Source organism: Erithacus rubecula (assembly GCF_903797595.1).
Source record: "Erithacus rubecula genome assembly, chromosome: 2".
NCBI lineage: Eukaryota > Metazoa > Chordata > Aves > Passeriformes > Muscicapidae > Erithacus > Erithacus rubecula.
This window is the reverse complement of record NC_136685.1, coordinates 85081548-85101690: the sequence shown is the minus strand read 5'-3', so window position 1 is coordinate 85101690 and position 20143 is coordinate 85081548. Positions and strand designations below refer to the sequence as shown.

Here is a 20143-nt window from a genome sequence, read left to right as displayed (position 1 = left end):
GGCCAGAGAAGTAATATCTCCTCTCTGGTGGTATTCATTTCTGTTCCAGCCCTCCTGAGATGGGGAAGTTGATGGAAGTTGTGGAAATTGTTAGTGGGTCCTTAGCCAATCTTTTACCTTTTTAGCATCTCACTTATAGGAGCTAAAAATTTTTTTTTTCTCCTTTTTGATGGTGAGCTCATTTAATTTCCATTCCCTGGGAGCGTACTTTCCTGCTTTAATTGCCTGTTGTCTTTAAAGTGCAACATGCTGCCTTATATTTCTGGAATCTCTTGCTCCTTTACCATGGGTTTCCAAAATGTCCTCTACACTTCAATGTCATGAATAAATACAATTTCAGTCAAGTTTTCTTTTTTTAAAATGTTGGCCATGAGTGACATCTTTGTTTCTCAAGTTATCACCTCTCAGGCAGTGGCATGTCCTGTTTCAGGTGGGCACTGGTGTTGTGGCTCTAATCAGAAGCCACAATTAAGAGAGATACAGATAGCAGAATTTCCACAATTGCAGTACAGTGATCAGTACAAAACAGCCAATTCTTGATATATGTTTGTCTTTTTCATGTAAAGTACTGTATGAGATTTCTTTTTCCTTGCCTGCCAAAGTGCTTTGGTGCCTTCTCTCTTACTGAACAGTATCTTCAATCCTTTCCCGATTTTGAACACTATGATAATGTCTGTGATAAGAATGGCCATCTGCCTAATTTGTGTTTGATTGTGTCTCTGCAATTTAACTAAACTGAGTTGGGAAAGATGACTGCCAGAAAGAGGGAATTTCCTAGTGTTTTACCAGGCTCAGGATAGTTCTGTGACTGGCATTGGGAAAAGCTCAGTTACTGAGCCAGCATTACATGCTCAATTGTCCTTCACTACACTGCCTCCTCAAATCCCACTGCTGAATTTAACATTTTAAAATCTGTATGTTTGCTGGCAGCTGTCCTAGACTACCAGTTCTGGAAGAGTTACCTCTCTGGGCTTTTCTGTTTTATATTTTTAAGTTACATTGTTTCCCAAAGAAATCATTAATTTTACTACAATGAATGCAACTGAGATGTGATTGTTTTTTCATATGTACTTTTCACTCATTTAATGACCACTAGAAAACCCTTTGAGCTTAAAATCATGTTTAAGTATTGAAAAGAACTTGAAAGAAGTAAAATAACTCAGTAGTAAAACTCATCAGAGAGAGCAATAGAAATTTTGAGCTTTTCTTAACTTTGGAAACTGAGCAAATAGAGACAGATAATTTTTGGAGGTTTCACTTTGTTCTAAGGAAAGGCTTTTGTGCTAAGCACAGTTCATAGGAATGAGTTGAATTGCTAAAAAGGAGAAGTAAGAAAGATTTGCAGTTAAGTAATTTTGCCTACCTAGGAGAGCAGTGCCAGAAGTCTCTGTAGTTAGAAATGAACAGGATTGTAGTTCTGCACATGGAGCTTGTAGAACTGCAGGTCATCTGCAGAAGTGGGTATGTGTCTGTTTGTGGTGTGTGCACACATAGATGTAACTTTGACATCAAAGAAGCAAATTGTTACTACACTTCCTACACTTGTGTGACAAAATAAAAAGGAATTAGTTAGATGGCAAATTTTTTTTTTTTTTTTTTTTTTTTTTTTTTTTTTTTTTTTTTTTTTTCATGTAGGAATTAGTAACAAACTATTGAATTTATATACAATACATGCTTGGTCTGTAAGTAGCCCAAGGAACATTTGAGCCCCATGAGACTTTTCCTTTAGCATTAGCACTTTTGGGGAGATTTGTGACAAAAAAGATTAGGTTCACAAAGCAACTCTTCATTTTGAGGACTAAAAAACTGTGTAATACTTTTACAGATTTTGAATTATTCTAGAGAAAAGCTATTATGCCAAAATATATTTTTTTTTAATGAAGACATATTTAATTTTACAAATGCAGGTGGTCTGAAGTATCACTTCATTCAATAAAATGGATTTCTACGAGTAAGTTAAATGCAAAGCTGTTCAATTAAAGATAAGTCTCACTAATTATTGTATTTCCTTTGGGATAAAAAAATGAGTCAATAAAGAACAAAGCATTTCTTCCCCAAGGCATGTGCTCATTCCTTCTTTAAAAATATTCTTTTCAATATTCTTGTTTATTTTTCCTATGAAATGTTACAATATTTATTTTTCATCTTTTTTCTATAGGTGTTTTGTCTATATGGCTTAATTAGTCAGGTCATATTTTAAAGTCTGTTGTAGCTTATAAGGATCTACCACTGGCCTCATAAAGAATACATAATACATAGAAAAGAAATGTCAAGGCAGAAGGAATAATGTTAGAAAATATGGATGGAACATACCTAGTCAGCTTTTTAACAAATGAGTTACAGAACTAGGAGGAATTTTACTGTATTTTCCTAACTAAACCACTAGAAGAGAGAGCTTTTTGTGAACAGAGTAAGTCATGCTTCTAGAACAGTTTTTACCATTGCTTTTAACTAAAAAATATGTGCAAGGTTTTATATGATTGGGCACAGCATATTGTACAACATGAAAACTGATTGTCATCAAAGCCACTGAGAAGCAGATTACTTTCTTTTGAGAATTACTAACTTTTCTTCTAGAAATGCAGAGATTCGTTGAAATATTTGGATCTAAACATAGGAATATAGAATCTAAAGGGGAAATCTTGGTAGACAGATGTAGAGCTGTGGAATAGCTGGCAGGCATATTCTTCAAACCATTTATAAATTACCCAGTATCACACACACCAAAAACCCCCAGATCTTTTGTCTTTGTAGCTTCTATGAGAAGGCAGTTCTTAAATCTTTTTTACTCAGTGTGAAAAATAAGTGTCTTCTAGTTGCCAGCCTGTGTGTATTCATCACCTGTTTGTATCTACTGGCACCTTTGAAAGACAGTTGTAGGTGTGTTTATCCCTCAGCTGCTTCTCCTATTTATTTATAGAAGCAACCATATACCCATGTGTCTGGTTCTGGGAAGTGCTATGTGGTGTGAGAACTGGTAGTTCACTGTATCTAAAAATGGACAGATTTACTGCTTTATTTTTTGCCTTTTTTTTTTTTTTTTAATATTGGGGAATATTATTTTTCAGCCACAGATGGTTTGAGGTTTGTTATTTTTTTTTCTGATGATGAAGATTTGAAAAATTGAAGTGCAAGGAAAACAACAGACTCTAAACATACCATTCTGAAATTACTGGAAGTTCTGCATTTCATCAACAGACAAACTGTTCAGAAACATTAGGTTTTAACTCATTATTCTTTTCTAAAAACTTTGACCTATTATCAACATGTTTTGAAAGGCATAACAGAGAAGTGATGCTTTTCTTTTTGTTCATAATTGGTTATATTTTTTCCAAAAAGATGTATTTCAAAAAGATTTCCAAAAAGTCCATGTGATACAGCTGTGTTGTTTATAATATTAAAAACTAGGAGACATTGTATTATGCACTGATTATAATGTAAATTTAAAACATGAATGGGATAAATTATGTTGAATATTGACTTGGATAAAAAATAGAGGTTTGTTCATATACATGAAAAACATTTTTCAGATTTCAAAAAGAAACTAATTACAACAATTTTAATTTTTAAAATAAAATTTTCTCTTTAAAACTATTAAATAGCTATTTCAAGTAACAGGAAAGTTGCCATGCTAATGCTGTAATTTCTCTCTAATAGACACTACAGGAATAATGGTGTCTATATATATGTATAGAAATGGAAGTTATAGATACACATCTATGCATACAAAAGGCATATTTTTGAAATTTGTGAATGATGACTTTTGAGTTTATACTCTTTGCTGATTTTATGTCATATGTGCTTTACTCAAATGACAATTTCTTTACTTGCACAAAAATATATATGTTCAACATTTCTGAATATAGCCAAGAAACTTCCAGGTGACCCTTGAAAAGGAATCACTTTATGATTTGCCCGTGTATTGTACAAAACTCCCAGTGACTGTGTGTTGTATTTCAATGTCCAGACCTCCAAGGCAGTACACCTCTGTTTTTATTGCTGCCATGTTTCTTCAAAGCATTCACTATTTATTCACATGTGGCATTTCTCTGTTGTTTGAACAAAAATAGCTCAATTTGATGAGTGTCAGATGTAGAGTAGTTATTTCCTTACAAAGTTTAAAACCAAATCTGTTTCTAACAATAGAAGCTGTTTTCTATAATTCAGTAATTGATGCAGCATGCACTAATCTGTTTTCTGGAAATTGTAAGAGGATTTTTCACTTAAAGGCAGAAGGAGAAAGTGCAGGTTAAAGTAGCATCTGTTCTGTACCTGTGTTCTTTAGTCAATATGCATCTATTTTTTGTATATTGAAGACTGTAAAATAAAAACCAGTTTAGATTATGACATGACATCTCTGAATTCTTACTGAATTTACACTAGTCAATGCAGGTGACAAGAACCATTCCTTAAAGAGATCTGTTGAACTGGGGCATTATTTCAAGTTACTTTGTTTAGGACATGACAGAAAATTAAGCTTAAATATATTTTTAATATAATATATAAATATTATCTTTTGAATTTATTCAAATGCTATCAATAACATGATGGCCCTCCATGTTTCTCCTGGGCAGACAACTTCATGTCAATTGATCCTTCAGAGACTAAAGACTAGCTAATTTGACCAATGTCTCACCTACCAGCTGATACAAAACATTTTGATCCAGTGATGCTGGCAATTTGCTGGGGGTGTACAGAAAGAAGTTATTGGAACAGAGGTCTGGTTCAACAGAACTTTGTTTTTTTCAAATTATGTCCTTTAAAGTCAGAGTTGATGGTCAGTATTCAGATGCTGCCACAGGTGAGAGTTCTGCATCTGACATTTGCCTCTAAGCAGGGATATGGCAGTCATTGCCTGCCACATCCATCCTCAGGTTAAGGATTTTTTATTATTATTTTATTTTTTTATTTGAGGATCTTAAGCTGTCAATGCATGGTCTGGAATAGCCTTGATAGTCTTTGGGTAAAGAGGATTTAGCACTGCATTTTTTTCTTGATGAGTTCAAAGCATGACTTGATTTAAACCATTAGCTATTAGACCAGTCTCATATTTCCACCTTCTCTCAGTAATGCTGTGATTAGAAACTTGTCACTCACTTAAGAAGGTTTAAGGTTGTGAAGAAAAAGTTCTTACCTTAGAAATAGTTTAAATCTTTTGTCCAACAAGTTTGATACCCTTCAGAGTATTCTAAGGTAGTAATTTCTTCTGCTTAACTTAACAGGTTTATAAATAAGCAAAGCAGTCAGAATATAGAGGTAAATCTAATTTTTCAGGCAAAACCATTTGGTGGTTATTTATGCAAATGGAAAAAACATATCTTTTAAGTTTCATTATTGTTGCATTAGACCATGCAAAACAAACCTATATAAAATCTAAATAATGGGTAAATCAGAACTCACTTAGTAATTATTACGTAACTCCATAATTATTGAAATGCTGGCAAATTTTTTTTAACAAAATTGCTCATGTTTGGTAACCATGATATTTGATAGTTGCTGAATAATATAGATTGTTGTTTTTTTTTAACAGGAGTCTCCTAAAATAAACTGAAGACCCTTTAGAAATTTTGCAAATAAAATCTCACATTTAGTTGTTGCCAGGAAGCTGATTGACTTATCCATATTGTGCAAGCACACCTTCTTGAAGTATTTAACTATTGAAGAGGCAAAAATAAACTTGGTTCTTCCCTTTATAATCTCTGAATGATCTTCTGCTTGGTAGTATTCTCTCAGCTTCTTTGGCTCCTGGCTTTATGTTCATCTTAGCAACAGCTTTATTCAAATCATATTCTTTGTTTGAGTAGTCTGCATGAATGTTTTATTCTGTTCCTGGTCCTGTGCACTGTGTATATTCCTAGCAAGAGGTGCAGTGGGCAGTGAGAGTGCACAGCTGTGGGAGGAACTCAAATGGCTGTGTACACTCAGGACATGCTGCTGGAGAGATCCAGCTGTTTTCAGGTTTAAGCTAAGCTGGAGCTGGATACATTGCAGTGGCAGCTGAGTGAATCTGGCAAGGAACATTTTCAGGTTTCAATTCCATTTACTAAATCTGTCACATTTCTGATACTGCCTTATAGATTAAATGACCTTAATTTGTGGGACGTTAATAAATTGCCAGTTGCTGCCATGCATTTACAAACTGCCTGTGAAAGTTGATGAATAAGTTGCTACTCACCAGTGAATTTCACAATATAATATCTGAAGTTTTCTCTCATATTATGGATAGTTTTCTGTCATTAATAGAGTCAGAACATTATAGAGTTTATATTCATTATTAGTACCTGCACTTCCACCGTGTTTAGCACGGTGCCTTTACTACAGTGGAATGTTAGCTGACCATATCTTCAGAAATAAACTCAATTTCTGAAGCCCAACTCACTAAAAAACAAATGTCTGGAAAATGATATTAAAGTGAGTCTTGCAAACCAAACTTCTGTTTGAATGTAAAACCAAAAAGCCAGATGGAAAGTAACCTTAAAGAGTCAAAATTCTAAAAATGAAACTCAAAGTTAAAATCTTAACATGAGGTCATTTAAATATGAAATTAAACTCATGTGACCAGTGTGGAACAAAGAAGGCTTATCTCCCTGTCCATCTGGCACATGAATGACTGGGGAGATCCTCAGACGTGTTCTCACAAAACAGCTCACTGGGGACCTGACCATAACCATGTGGATTGTGAAATGCTTGTTACTCTTGTATCAGTGGTGTGTTGTGGTATTATTATGATGTGTGCTTTTGGGTTTTGTATTGTATGAGAAAGTACTGGAAGGTGAGTCACAGCTTTTTTTTTTCTGTTAGTGAAAACTCATTTTCTCCTTTTTTAGTAACTGATTGATATAAAATTATGACTCTGTCCTTGTATGGATATGGTGCTAAATGTTTCATGTGATTAGCAGCATAATTGGGAAGAGAAAAAAAGAGATGGAGAGTGAAAAAGAAACTGAAAGATGCCAGAAATTAAGTACAAACAGGACAGGATGAAACTGATTATTCTAAAATCCTGCAGTAAACTGAAGAAGGAATAAATGGGTTTCATTTGCATTACTTGCATCATATGCTTTTCTTAGAACAATTTTCAAGCTGAATACCGAGTATGGCAATATTAATTATTTGATGTTTCATTCTCTTCAGATGAACTGAGGTCTTATCTCGATATTTCCTGAGAACCACTAAGTCCTTAAGTCATGGAATATCTTATGAACTTTAAAGTGTTACTTCAAACCAGGGCTTACTTTATATAAAAGGTCAGCAAAACCAGACTAGAGGGTTCTTTACAAAATGTAAACAAAGTATATCTTTCTGGCCTCTTCTGTACTGTATTGTTAGGAAAGCTTCAAAATAAATCCTGTAAAATGCAGGGTTTTTCCAAGGCCTTGGGCAAAGATTGAGCCTGTAATTCATTAGGCACCACTATAAAGTAAGAGATCAACATCTCCTCCTCTCAGAGGTGCCCATGGAAACTGGTCTCTGTCTTCATCCACTGCTGCTGTGGAGCACCTGAGGCCACCGTGTCCCTTCTGCCACATCCTGCCTTCTTTCGTGCAACAGTGGAGAAGTCTGGGACAGTCCTTGTAGCATATTTGTCCAAAACACTGAATTTGTCAACATCACAAGGATTAGCGGCCAAGTTCCCGCTACTCTTGCCTCTTTTGGAATGACATGAGGAAAGTTTCAGGAATATTGTCAAAGGAATTTCCACTCTTGGTAGCAGGGGAGAAACACCAGTGTGTCATGTGGCAGCAGAGAATTAATTATGAAGTAAAGGTGTATATAATTTTTTCTGTTGAAGAGTATCTATAGTGTTTTAATACAGTCATGATGGTGATTTCTTTTTCCAGTCTGATAAACAGTTTCTCCTTTTATTTTTATGCTCCTGCCCACCACGTGTCCTTTCCTTTTTCAAAACAGACCATGAAAATATATTTTTCTGATGAGAGGCAGAAGGCATGGCCATTTAACTGTATGTTTTTATACATCTACAGATGCAGCAGCTTGAGAAGCAAGTTATAGATGCTGATCATCAAGCAGAGAGAGCATTTCAGCAGGTATAAATGGAATAAATATCTCCATTAGCTGTGTACATGTGGTACTTTAATGCAGTGACATTTTGCTTTATTTTTAAGTATTTCTAAAATGGAGAAGAAGGCAGTTTCTTTTAAAGTCTATTGACTATTAATGGAGAGTTCTAACACCTTTTTTTGCTCACTATTCAGTTCAGTTCAATAAAGTCAAAGCCAACATCACAAATCAAAAATAGATACATGGAATGAGCTTTTTCATTGGTGCCTCATAAGTGTTTAATATATGATGCATGTGAGAACAGAGGAACAGAGGAACCTGTTTTAGAAGATCTGTAAGAAAATAAAGGAGACTACCCAATACAGCCTCAAAATACCACTGTTCTGTGTTGTTTGTTCCTCTTGTAGAAGTTACATCATTTACAGAAAGAGATCATGGCTAAATATTTAACCAAAGTTGCCTTTTGGCTCCAAATGGCAGATTTAGCTACTGTATACATTTTTGAGCATACCTCTGGTATCCCTGAAACATTCCTTGTATCTTACTGTAAGACAGATAGAAACTGAAAATTATGAGAGTAAAAATGTTCATGTACTAATTTGGAGTTAGAAAAAATTCCTGACTACAAGCCAAGTATTTTTAAGCAATATTTTAGAATGCTACTGATAATTTGCTGGGGTTTTTTACAGTGTGCAATTGTTTATTTATTAAAACATTGTTTACAGCTCCCTGTAGATAAATTGCATTCTTCCCATAGTGGTGTTACTAAAAGCTTGTGTGTTACAAAACTAGAAGAATCTCATGGATACTAACAAAATCTGTGTAAGATCTTTCAGTGTTTTGCCAGTTCTGTTGGTATTAAATGCATAGGCAGACATGATGAACTGTGGGGCTTCTTCTCAAATAGGCTTCAAAACTTTGCAGGGTTGTCGTGAATCTTAAGTGTGGAGGCAGTTTTCAGTTAATTTTGTGATTAAATTACTACCTTTGACTTGGAGCATTATGTTCCTTAAACTTTTATGTTTGACTTTCCAAATAGGTGCAGATCATGGAAGAGAAATTAAAAGCAGCAAATGTTCAAACGAGTGAATCAGAAACCAGGTTGTATAAGAGATGTCAAGATCTGGAGATCCTGATACAAGATAAAAATGATACAATACAAAAACTGGAGCAACAACTTGAAGAACAGGTTAGGAATAATGATGTTAGAAAAGAGAAACATCAATTCCCTTTTTAATTATCCAAAAGTAAAATAAACATTTAGATCAATAGAGGACAGAACAGTTTAGCATTATTTCTGTTGTTTGATTAAAGAAGTTCCCATTGGAAATATATCATTTGAATAATGTGTATTCCTTTTCAAATTACACTCTGGCTTCCATTGAAAGAACATGTGACTTTTAAGAGGGGAAAGATGATATTCCTCTTCACTGTCCCCCCTGAAGAGCTTTCATTTTTACTAGAGCAAAAGAGGAATAGCAGGCTCTGTGAAGACCCTATTCCTAATTTTTTAAAAATTACCTTGCATTGCTCAGGAGCCTGAATTACTTCAAGCAATCTTAAGATTTGTGTCTGAAGATACTACTGAGGCAGATTATATTACTCAGTGAAAAATATGCTTATGTCAATTTTTTCCAGAAGCAAGTAAGACTGCAAGAAGCAAAAATCATAGAAGAAAAAGCAGCTAAAATAAAAGAATGGGTGACAGTCAAGCTTCATGAGGTATAAGTCTTGCTACAATACTTACACAGAAAATATAATGGTGTGACTGGATATCCCTTAGATGTTTGGCTGTTAAAGGCCTGTGTGCCATAGTAAAAAAAAACAAAACACTTCCCAGTTTCATGGATTTTATAGATATTTGCTGGAAAGAGGAGAATTGAAAACAATGGCACAGAGAGCAGAGTGTCCATGTCACCTAAATTCTGATGTCTGATTTGGTCAGCCAGTATGATCTGGGTCCTCTTTCTGGAGGAGGGACCCAGGGCTGCTGTCTGGAAGGTCAACTTCTCCACTAGTTGAGAGAGCTTAGCTGGCAAACTGAGCTTATTCAAGCAGATGCCTAAAGTGTGAATAATCCCCAGAAAGCCGACAAAGCCTGCTGGGGCCTGGCAGAAAAAAGTCCTTGATCATTTTTTATTTCACAATGCCCACACTACTCTTAGTCATGAATAGTTTCAGGGACACCAGCTCTAGTTTCAAGAGACCAGTTGCCTCCCTTTTTTCTCTGCTGTGGTAAGATAACCATGTCTTTGCCCTGCCTAAGGCTGCCAGTTTTGGGGTGCAGCTGTGCTTTCTCCTCCCTGGGTGTAGAATGTAAAGTTGCCTGAACAAAGTTTAAATCTTACTCTCTTTTAGTTAACTGGAAGTTATACTCAAGTTGAAAAACAATAAAGTTACTGTTTTTGAAGTAAGAAACTAGAAGGTTCTTACATAAAATATTTATTTTTCTTCTGTGAGGGCTAAAGTAAATTATTTTAAAATAATTTAATAAAAATGCCATTAAATTTAGCTAAAATTACCATGAAAAAGTTTGGACAAAATCAAGTATGACTCAAAGTATTTACTTACCCTTAATGGAAAATCTCAAGCTAGTTTCACAGATGTGACTAAGTATCACTCAGTGGGAAGTGGAATTGCTGGCTCCCTTCTGTGTGACAAGGGATACTCAGATTCAAATATGTTTGCCTAATCTGGAGCAGAAGTTTGAACCAGCATCTTTTACCTCCCAGTGGTGGGCTACAGCAATGGGTTATTGCATTTTTATTTCCTGTAGAAAGATTATTGCTTCGTATAAAGTTTGTTGGCACCTATTTAAAAAAAAAAAATTTGCTGTGGGAGGATAAGGAGGCATTAGGACCATCATTTCCTCTGATTCCTCTGCTCCCTCTTGGTTTTGCAAAGTGGCACAGGAGTTTGTAATTCTAGCCTTCTGCTTTTATTAACAATGCCAATGCAGTTTTCTTTTTCTCTTTTTTATTAAGAATTTTTAAAGCAGTTGTGGGTTTGCTTGGTTGAGGGAATGATTTTGGCAGAACCGAGCAAATAATTATTGCAGGGAATTTAGTTGTTTAGAATAAAGAGATGCCTAGACTGGTATTTAGAGAAGTAGCAGAGAGGAGATGATTATTTGAAGTAGCTCCATCCTTAGATAAGCAGAAATTCAGAGAAAATGTAAATGATGTAATGACTTTAAGATTTGTTTCACCAGTGAATGAGATTACATTTATGTGCTTTTAGTTAGAGGTGGAAAATCAGAACCTTCGCTTGATCAACCAAAAGCAAACTAAAGAGATGAAAACTGTACAATCTAAGCTGCAAGGTAAATGTACAAATCTTGTGCAAACTTCTCTCCCTATAGCATATTTCTTTCTATTCCCTATTAATGTGTCCATCTAAATGACTGAAAATATTCTGTGAAATCACAAAGATTTCAGGGAGTATGAACTGACATCAGAATGACTGTGAATGAAGATGTTAGGAAGAATTAATTTGATTTTATGCTGAAAAGACACACTGACAAGGCAAAACTGTTTTTTTGGGGGTCAACAGGTACTGCTGTTACTTAAGAGATTTTGCAAGTAATAAGATTTTACTGGATTTAGGACAGGTCTTTCCTTACACTTCTTTATAGCATAGGTGGTCATAAAACTATTAAAGAATACATAAATGTCAGTCTGCATTTGCTTTTTCTAGCAAGTGGTCAGCTGGGAATCAGAACTCCAATCAGATATTTTCAGTTACTACCTTTGACTACAGTGACATAAAATCTTAATTCAGACCCAGTATCACCAGATTCCTCTCCAAATGGGTATAATAAATTTAAAATCATAAAGTGTAAATAGAAAAAGGAATATCCTCTCCAAGGAGCATTATTTCACTTTGATCAAAGTTGAATTTTTTTTACCACCATGTTGCCTGTTCACCAACTTTCTTAAGTGTGTCTGAAGGCTCCCATTGTCCTCTCCATACTTGGTTGATCTGACAATTTACTATCATATGAAAATTTTGTTAATTTGCTACCTAGCCCTCATCTCTTGATAGCATCTTACATATACATGTAAATACACAGATATTTAGAAATCTCTGTAGAGAAGTGTGTATGTAAAGACATAATATGCATAATATATAAAAATACAAATATAAAGTTTTTTAACTAAGATGCACTTTTTTGTTAATGAAAAAACTGGCTTCTTTGGTACCTTTGATAAGTAGAAATTCCATTCACTTCTAGTCATTCTCTTCTGAGCTATCTATTTAAATGCTTTTTTTAGACCCTATAGTTTCCACCACATAGTTACTGTTATGCCCAAAAATTTTAAGAAATATATTACTATTTGCAGTGTCAATGCTGGTAACAGGCTAAAAATTCTGAACACTTAGTACTCTTTTAAGCAGTTTTACAGGTAGGGTAAGGGCCTTTTGTTCCTGCATCCGCCACAGAGATTTTTATGAACAGGGATGGACAGATTTCATGTTTGAGGCAGTTCATCAATTTCTCCTTTCACTTTCGCTTGAAGTCCTTCTCCATATAGACCTTCTAAACCTGGTAACTTATTCTTCTATATTTCCTGTGAAATTCTTAAAAGATTTATTCTTTTTGTTGTTGTATCAGTTTTTAACAACTAGAAACATTGCTATTGGTTTCTCCTGATATGGAGAGATGTCAAGTAGGTTTTGTTTTCCTATAATACATGTTTTATTATATTTTTCCCCCTAAATTTTAATTACATTAAAAAAAAAACTTTGCACTGCAGAGTAAAGAGAAGAGTTGCATAGCTTGTCGTATCCCACTAACACAAGATTTTGAATTACTGTTCTTCAGAAGCTACTGGCAAGAAATCTGTTACTTCAACACAAAAACCTGGAGAGTGTCAGCGACTAAGCAGTTTGACTTTCGGATGCTTCTCAAATAGAGCCAGAAGCCCTCAACCGTCTCCTAAGCTTGAAGAAATAAGCAAGGCTTCATCTAAAGAATCAGACTGCCCTGAAGGCAAAAACATGCCAGGTACCTTGTCACTAACATTGCCATTTTATTCTGACACAAGTGGGAAACTAAAATCAGTGATTCTGTCAGTGCATCCAAACCAGCTGTTCTCAAAGTACATAGCAGTACCATCTCCCTCCTCACTGCTACTCTTCTGTTACTAGGAAGAAATCATCCCGTTGAGCACTGCAGTGTCTGTAATACCACTGATACATTATTTGGCAGGATGCAGAAGCTCCTGGGTGCTTTGGCTGTGAAGTAAAGATGTGGTTGTGACCTTTGTTGTTGCTCTGGTCCTTTGCTCAAATCCTTTGTACTGTTTATGACCATTTTTTTCTCCATAGTTAATCATGGTATCCAAAATGGCAAGCTGAGGTCTTTTGAAGATCAGAAATTGAAAGAGGTCCTATGGATATTTTGTGTATTTATTTCATTATGAATGTGGCTGTGTATTATTACTTCTATTTTTACAGAGAAGGAAATTGAAGTAAGGGTGATTTTTTAAAAAAAAGGATGAGACATAGAACCTTAGGCCTGCCTAGATGGAAACATAATTTTGGGGACTTCTGACTTTAATGTGGGTGAAATTAAAATCCTTGTTGTACTCAGTCCATTTTCACGTCACACAGGTATTTAACATAGACTTTTCCAAGTCTGTGTAGAAAAACCCTAGTTCTTGCATCTGATTTAATTTGGGAACATGCAGGCCTCACTAACATGTTGCAAGCTATAACTTTGTCTTGCAAAACCAGGTAAAAGTGAAGAGCAGAAACAAAGCTATTTTTAACACAGCGTCTTTCCTGTAGTACTTTCCATAAGACTCTCTTGGATATCTTAAGCACTCACCACTGGGAATATAATAATAGCTTCCAGAATAAATTTCTGTGTATAAACACTGTAGAAATGCTCAGAAAACTTCATTTGTTAATGAAAATCCTTTCTGATAAGCTTCTATTAAACTTTAATTTTCCTTAGATTTGATAAAGTATCTAAATTTGCATGCCCTTTTAAGTATTTGGCTTTTTGTTAGTTTTATTTGTTTCACACAATGTGTTTTCACACATTTATAACTTACTTTAAAATATGGCTGCTTATCTTGGTATTTATTGCCATTTTTAGTTCAGCTTGAACTTTGAGTAACATTTATTACTGTTTTTTAGCAAACATCATTTGTATTCAGTCACATTAAAAACATCTATAATCTCTTTCTTAATGTTTATTATTTGCAATGTTAAAAACATAAATGTTCTCACACATTTGAAATTATTACCTACTTACTACTTGCAGGCATGATGACAAAAACATTTATCAGTCAAGTTTGCTAAAGTAATTTTCTCATGGTCATTATATTTCTCCCCTAGAGAAGGATATCCTGGAAACTACTTTTGCTGGTCCTGTACACGAGACAAATAAAGGTCAGAAGTCATTGCAACAAAGTTCCTCTGGTTCAGAGCAGAACAAAAATGTGAGAACAAGCTGCTCATCCAAAGAGATAGACAGTGACATGTCAAAGAACTCATGCACTACTGGGAGTGACTGGAGCTCAGATGAGGATGGAGGAGACAATAAAGGACTGAAATCCAGGTGTGCATCAACACTTTCAAGCCACACATCTGAAGAGAATGCAAGATACAGTAGAGTGGGAAGTGAAATGTATTTGACAGCATCTGATGACAGTAGTTCTCTCTTTGAAGAAGAGAGTTTTGATGTTAAGAGGACTCAGCAAAAGAAGCTATACTCGTGGCAGCACGGGTCCCAAAGAAAAGGCCTGAACAATCCAGGTGCAAAGTGCAACTCTGACTTCACAAGGAAAAAGAAAGACCAAGATAGTTCCTCGGATGAACTGAATAAGAAATTTCAATCACATAGACTTGATTATTCATCCTCATCAAGTGAGGCAAATACCCCAAGTCCAATTTTAACCCCTGCTCTGATACCCAAACACCCAATTCTATCATCTTCTGCAGGTTCTCAGTGCCCAACTCCATCAGACTTTTCCTCAAATTTGCCAAATCCAAAGTTACGGACTCCTAATGTCCTTAGTCTAAATTCAGTGTTAGCTAAGAAACACCTAAGCCAGCCCCAGCTGAGTTCTGACAGAATGTTTGGTAGAAACAGAAATGCCATAAGCATGATCCGTCCCTGGAGACCTCAGGAAACTGACATAGATCTAGTGGATGGCGAAGATACTGATATTTTAGAGAAAATGGAGATTGGCTGTGATGAAGGATTGTTTACCTATGACTGCACTGAAGCACAAAATGCTGAAGTCCAGGAAATTTGTGATACAACAAAAAAGGGTGCTAGCAACAAACCTCCAACGCCTCCATTACATCGATTTCCTTCTTGGGTAAGTGTGCTTACAGATTTTTTTCCTACTGGCAAAACTAACTTACTGTCATGACTCTCTTCTATGATTTTTGTTGCCTCTATTTTAATTACAAGACAGGGCATTACCTTAATCATAACTACAAACTCAGAACCTAGTTTTATTTTCAGCACAGTATTCCTGCCATTGAAAAACATGGTCTGTATTTTACAGATGAACCCAGGTTTTTTTCATGTCACATCTAAGTTACGTATGTCTTTTTGAGTGTATCCAAGGATGTAATGCTTGTGACTGAATTTATTTATTTATCTGAACACTAACACAGCCCAAGAATGCTGGTGTCAAAGCCCTTGGTGTAACCACTGTACCACTCACAACCTAGACAATTTAGTTGACAGCAGACGACTACAAATTGTAGAGGTAATTGATCGCATTTCCAAGTAAAATTTTAAAGCCATCAGTCAGGATATTAAAATAGATATCAATATGTCTTACACAAAATCCAAAATTGAGTGTGTCAAGACTCACTGATTCTATGGTTTCAGTGTCAGACATTTAGTAACTAAAAATTTATTAAATATATTTATTTATTAATTATTATTCAGAGAAGAATAATACCTTTTGTAAAAACTTCCCTCTATATATATATTAGTCAACTTTTTGCATTATACATTTTCTTACAGTAGCCTTGTAACAAAAAATGGTTGAAAAGTTTTCTTCTCATGGTATTTCTCTACTCATAACACACAATCTTCCATTAAAAAAACATTCTTGCTATAGCTTCTTTGGCACCTGATAATAGTATTTTTGAGAATAAGTTACTTACATTGTATGCAAAATGTCAAAAAATGCTATGGCTATGATGTGTACAGCACAGAAAAGAAGGATGCATTTTTCAGCTGCTATTGACAATGTTATTTTATTAACTATTTTATCACATAATTGTACTAACACAAAGACTAGAAAGAGAACAAAACTAATTTTTGTTTCTTAATTATCTACTATTTAATCCATTCTACTTGTATAGGAAAGTAGAATTTATGCTGTAGCCAAATCTGGTTTAAGGATGTCTGAAGCTTTCACCATGGAATCTCTTAATAAAAGTAAGTGGTTCTCTTCTTATGGTGATTTGTGAGCAAGAATCTTTAAAATATTTTAAGGCAGATTTAGTTATCAGCTATTTAAAACCCAGAAGATCATTGGTTATCTTTCTATTGTCTTCTGGCATCTTACATCTTGACTTTGCTCTGAATTTGTAATTTGTTCTCTCCACTTTACTTTTCATTTCACTATTTTGAAGATTCTATACCAGGTACCAATTTAAAAAGGGCTAGTATTCATGACTGCAATTTTATTTATGTTTTAAAGGCATTGTATGTTTCAAAAAGCTATAAATCTCTTATCCAAAACAGTTCAGAAGTTAGTTAGCTTTTTATAGCAGTTATACAACACAAAATATATTAAATTTGAATTTTATTAATTGGAAGATAAATTAGGAAGGCAATTTATAAATTATGTTGCTTTTTTAGGTGCTGTTTCACTAACTTCAAGCTCCATATCTGGATTATATACTTCTCTGATATATAAGAACATGACCACTCCTGTGTACACCACTTTGAAAGGGGTAACTGTATTACTGTTTAAAGAAAATTTTAAAATACCATTAGGCTTCACATCCAGGAACTTGTTATTTCACATTTGATACTACCATGCCCCGAATATGTTGTAAGTTGATGTGTAGAGATCAAAGACCCCCAGAAGTAATAGAAATGTCAAATAGCTGGGGGAAAAAAAGTACTGCCTGTGAAATGTTAGTGGCCAAGGTCAATTCTTCTTAGGTTCCTTGCTGATTTTTTCCAAAGGCTTGTTAATTATTAAGCAGAACCACATGGTGCTCAATGTCATAATTAAAAGTGTGTATATGTGTAGAAATGGCTTTGTGTCAGTGCCAAAGCTGTTTCTAGTCACACAGCCAGCAGTCAGTAATCACAGCATTGTTTGTTTTCTGGCAGCCTTTTCTGATTTGGAAAGACCCATGCCTTAAGCTACCTCAGGTTTGTTTTAGAGTGTGGGTGTGGTTGAGTATACAGAGGGCAGAAGGAATTCAGTTTCATGTTGTTATTTGGTGCCAAAATCCTCAACCCAGGCAAGAACAGCTTTGAGTATTATGAAGCCAGCAGAGTCCTGTCACAGTATGAAGGGAATGACTGACTACCCTTTATGCAAGGTATCAAAGGATGTTGTGTTCATTTCTGCAGAAAGCAACTCAAATAAGCAACAGCCCATTTCTAGATGAGTCCTCAGGGTCTGAGGAAGAAGACAGCTCTCGGTCCAGCTCCAGGACTTCCGAGTCTGATTCTCGAAGCAGAAGTGGTCCAGGGAGTCCTCGGGCTATGAAACGAGGTAGGCAAAACTGTCTGGGAACTTTGCAAACTAGGCAGTTTACATGATTTTCTTAGGAGTTGTTTTCTTCCTTAAACAGTGTGGACATGTAAAATCTAGGCTCTCAAAGCCCAGATCTATTATTCAATCAGGAGAAAGGACTGTGAGAGATGGCTTTCTTTTTATTGCTGTTATTATAGATACCTTTTTAAGGAATTCATCTCAAAGCTGGCTGTTGTCATGGGTGAAAAGTGACTTGCACATTTAAAGCAAGAAGCATCATTATATCTATACTCTGTCATGCCAAGGACTTCCTGTGACTTTTAACTATGAGAAAATAAAATATGGCATAGAAAAGAAATCACCATCAGAAACAAAACACACATATATTCAAGTTTATAAAACAATTTCATGTGATCAGAAAGCTGGTGGGAAAGTGTCCTTGATAAATTATTTGGTTCTGCCACCTCATGCAGTACAAGTCTTATTTCATTTCTACAGTGATTGTCTTAAGGTCCTGTGGAAAGATTTAGTTAGAGCACTTGAATCTGATAATATCTTGTGTTTTGTGGAAGACAAATCTCACATTTCTAGGTGACTGTGTTTTCCATCTACAAAATGGAAATAGTATGCTTCATAATATTAAAAGATACAGTCCTTCCTCATTAGGTGACATTATCAGTGTTACATCTCTGTATTTTTGCACTGTGCAAACCAAGGGAGACCACGATCCCCATGAGGCCAAGCATTAAGATTCCTCATTATCTATTGCTTTAGAAATGCTAAATAACATTATTTTGTAGTCACAGTTATGCATGTAAAAATCCCAGTTAGCAGGAGCTCCACTCAGTGACCCTGGAGCAGGTTGACAGAGCCACTGGTCCCACTTGGCATTTTCCAGTGGCAGCCACAGTCCTGTTTCCAGTGATGTAGTTTTGCCAAATTAATGTGGAAAGGACCCATCCTGCTTCCCAGCAAACTCCATCCTGCTGAGTAAAAAACAGTACCATGGCTGCAGACAGATCTCATGTTATGTGCTTACACAACAGGAAAGCTAAATTGCATCATTTAAAAGCTGGTTTCACCTGCACTTTATATCTGTGTCTGTAAAATGGAACCATTTCTTTTGTTCGTGCTTTCTTTCTTACACTGTTTCGTGTGTGGAAACCTTTCTTAACCACAAAACACATATGTACATGTCTTTGTTGAGATCACATTCTTTAAAAATCTAGTCAGTCACACATTCATCCAAAATCTTGATTAGCTCGCTGCAGTTTATTATGGAAGATCCACCATGAGAAGAGAAGAACCCACTCTACAAGTCTTGGTGGCTTACCAAAGCAATAAATGAGAAAAGCCATTTTTAAGAATAAAATTGGCAAATGAGTTGGGAAATTATTGAAACAAAGGAAAAAAGGCCTTTTCACTTCAGTTTTGGAGAGTGCAACACTAACCCTTACAAAAAACCCCACATTTAAATGCACGAAAATAATTGTATAATGAATGAGGGAGGAGATTGAATTTTTATTACTGATTGACTAGAACTGGAAGCAGAGTGCATTTTTTTTCAGGATTAAAGCTAATAAACTCTAAACCCCCCTTAAATATGAAAATTAAACTTCTGGAAAACTTCTGTATACAAATTCATAGTGATTACAAAACACAGTCACCTACAGCTTCAACACAAAGCAGAAGTTGAGTATGAGTTCTTTGCAAGCAGTTGCCTGAGAAATCTGGATGCTAAAGTGATTTAGAGAGTGCAGGGGGAATGTTGCTTAGTTTAATTAAAGATCCTGGGTTTTTTCTAGATAATGAGTATGATTCATGGCACTAACTGCCTCCTAAAGAAGCTGTGGTAATGAAACAGAGGTGATAATATACAGAAGACATTTTTTTGTTGTTCCATTTACAAGGGACTGTTTAATTATGAATAAAATGAGAATTAGCACCATGCTAATAGTTCACGGTGCTGATATTTTAAAAAATCCTTGGGTCCTGATGGATTTATCTTGATACTTACATTTGCCTGCAGATTCTATTCAGGTGTTCTTTCTGTTCTATTTTCCCCTCAGTTGTTTTTAATGGAATAAAATTATATATAAAGAACACTATTTCTTCTTTTACCATAGGTGCATCTCTGTCTTCTGTGACCTCAGAAAGTGACTATGCTATTCCTCCAGATGCATATTCAGTAGATACAGACTATTCAGAGCCAGAGCAGAAACTTCCTAAGACCTCATCCTCATCTAGTGATAATGGAAAAAATGTGAGTACTGAAGTTCTGTGAAGATGTGCACCTGAGGTACTGTGTGGATATTTATGTTCAAAGACTGCTACCCAACCTTTTAATTCAGTCTTGCTGACTAACAGACCGCCTTATGAGTACAAACAGCAAAATATACCAATGTTAGCCAAGTAATACC

General features: G+C 35.3%; 1 protein-coding gene across 6 annotated transcripts in view; it reads left to right on the top strand.

Annotated features, from left to right (window-relative positions):
- PLEKHH2 (pleckstrin homology, MyTH4 and FERM domain containing H2) overlaps positions 1-20143 on the top strand; it is a 52332-nt gene that overhangs the window by 10472 nt on the left and 21717 nt on the right. For 4 of the 6 annotated variants that reach the window (XM_079333059.1, XM_079333055.1, XM_079333056.1 and 1 more), the window contains exons 3-12: positions 7986-8048; positions 9062-9211; positions 9661-9744; positions 11263-11344; positions 12848-13030; positions 14371-15359; positions 16366-16441; positions 16868-16962; positions 17597-17741; positions 19850-19986. In XM_079333059.1, coding sequence (XP_079189185.1) covers positions 7986-8048; positions 9062-9211; positions 9661-9744; positions 11263-11344; positions 12848-13030; positions 14371-15359; positions 16366-16441; positions 16868-16962; positions 17597-17741; positions 19850-19986 — 2004 coding nt within the window. Of the gene's footprint in view, positions 1-7985; positions 8049-9061; positions 9212-9660; positions 9745-11262; positions 11345-12847; positions 13031-14370; positions 15360-16365; positions 16442-16867; positions 16963-17596; positions 17742-19849; positions 19987-20143 lie in introns of those variants that run through there. The other 2 variants (XM_079333058.1, XM_079333060.1) reach the window with 2 other exon arrangements.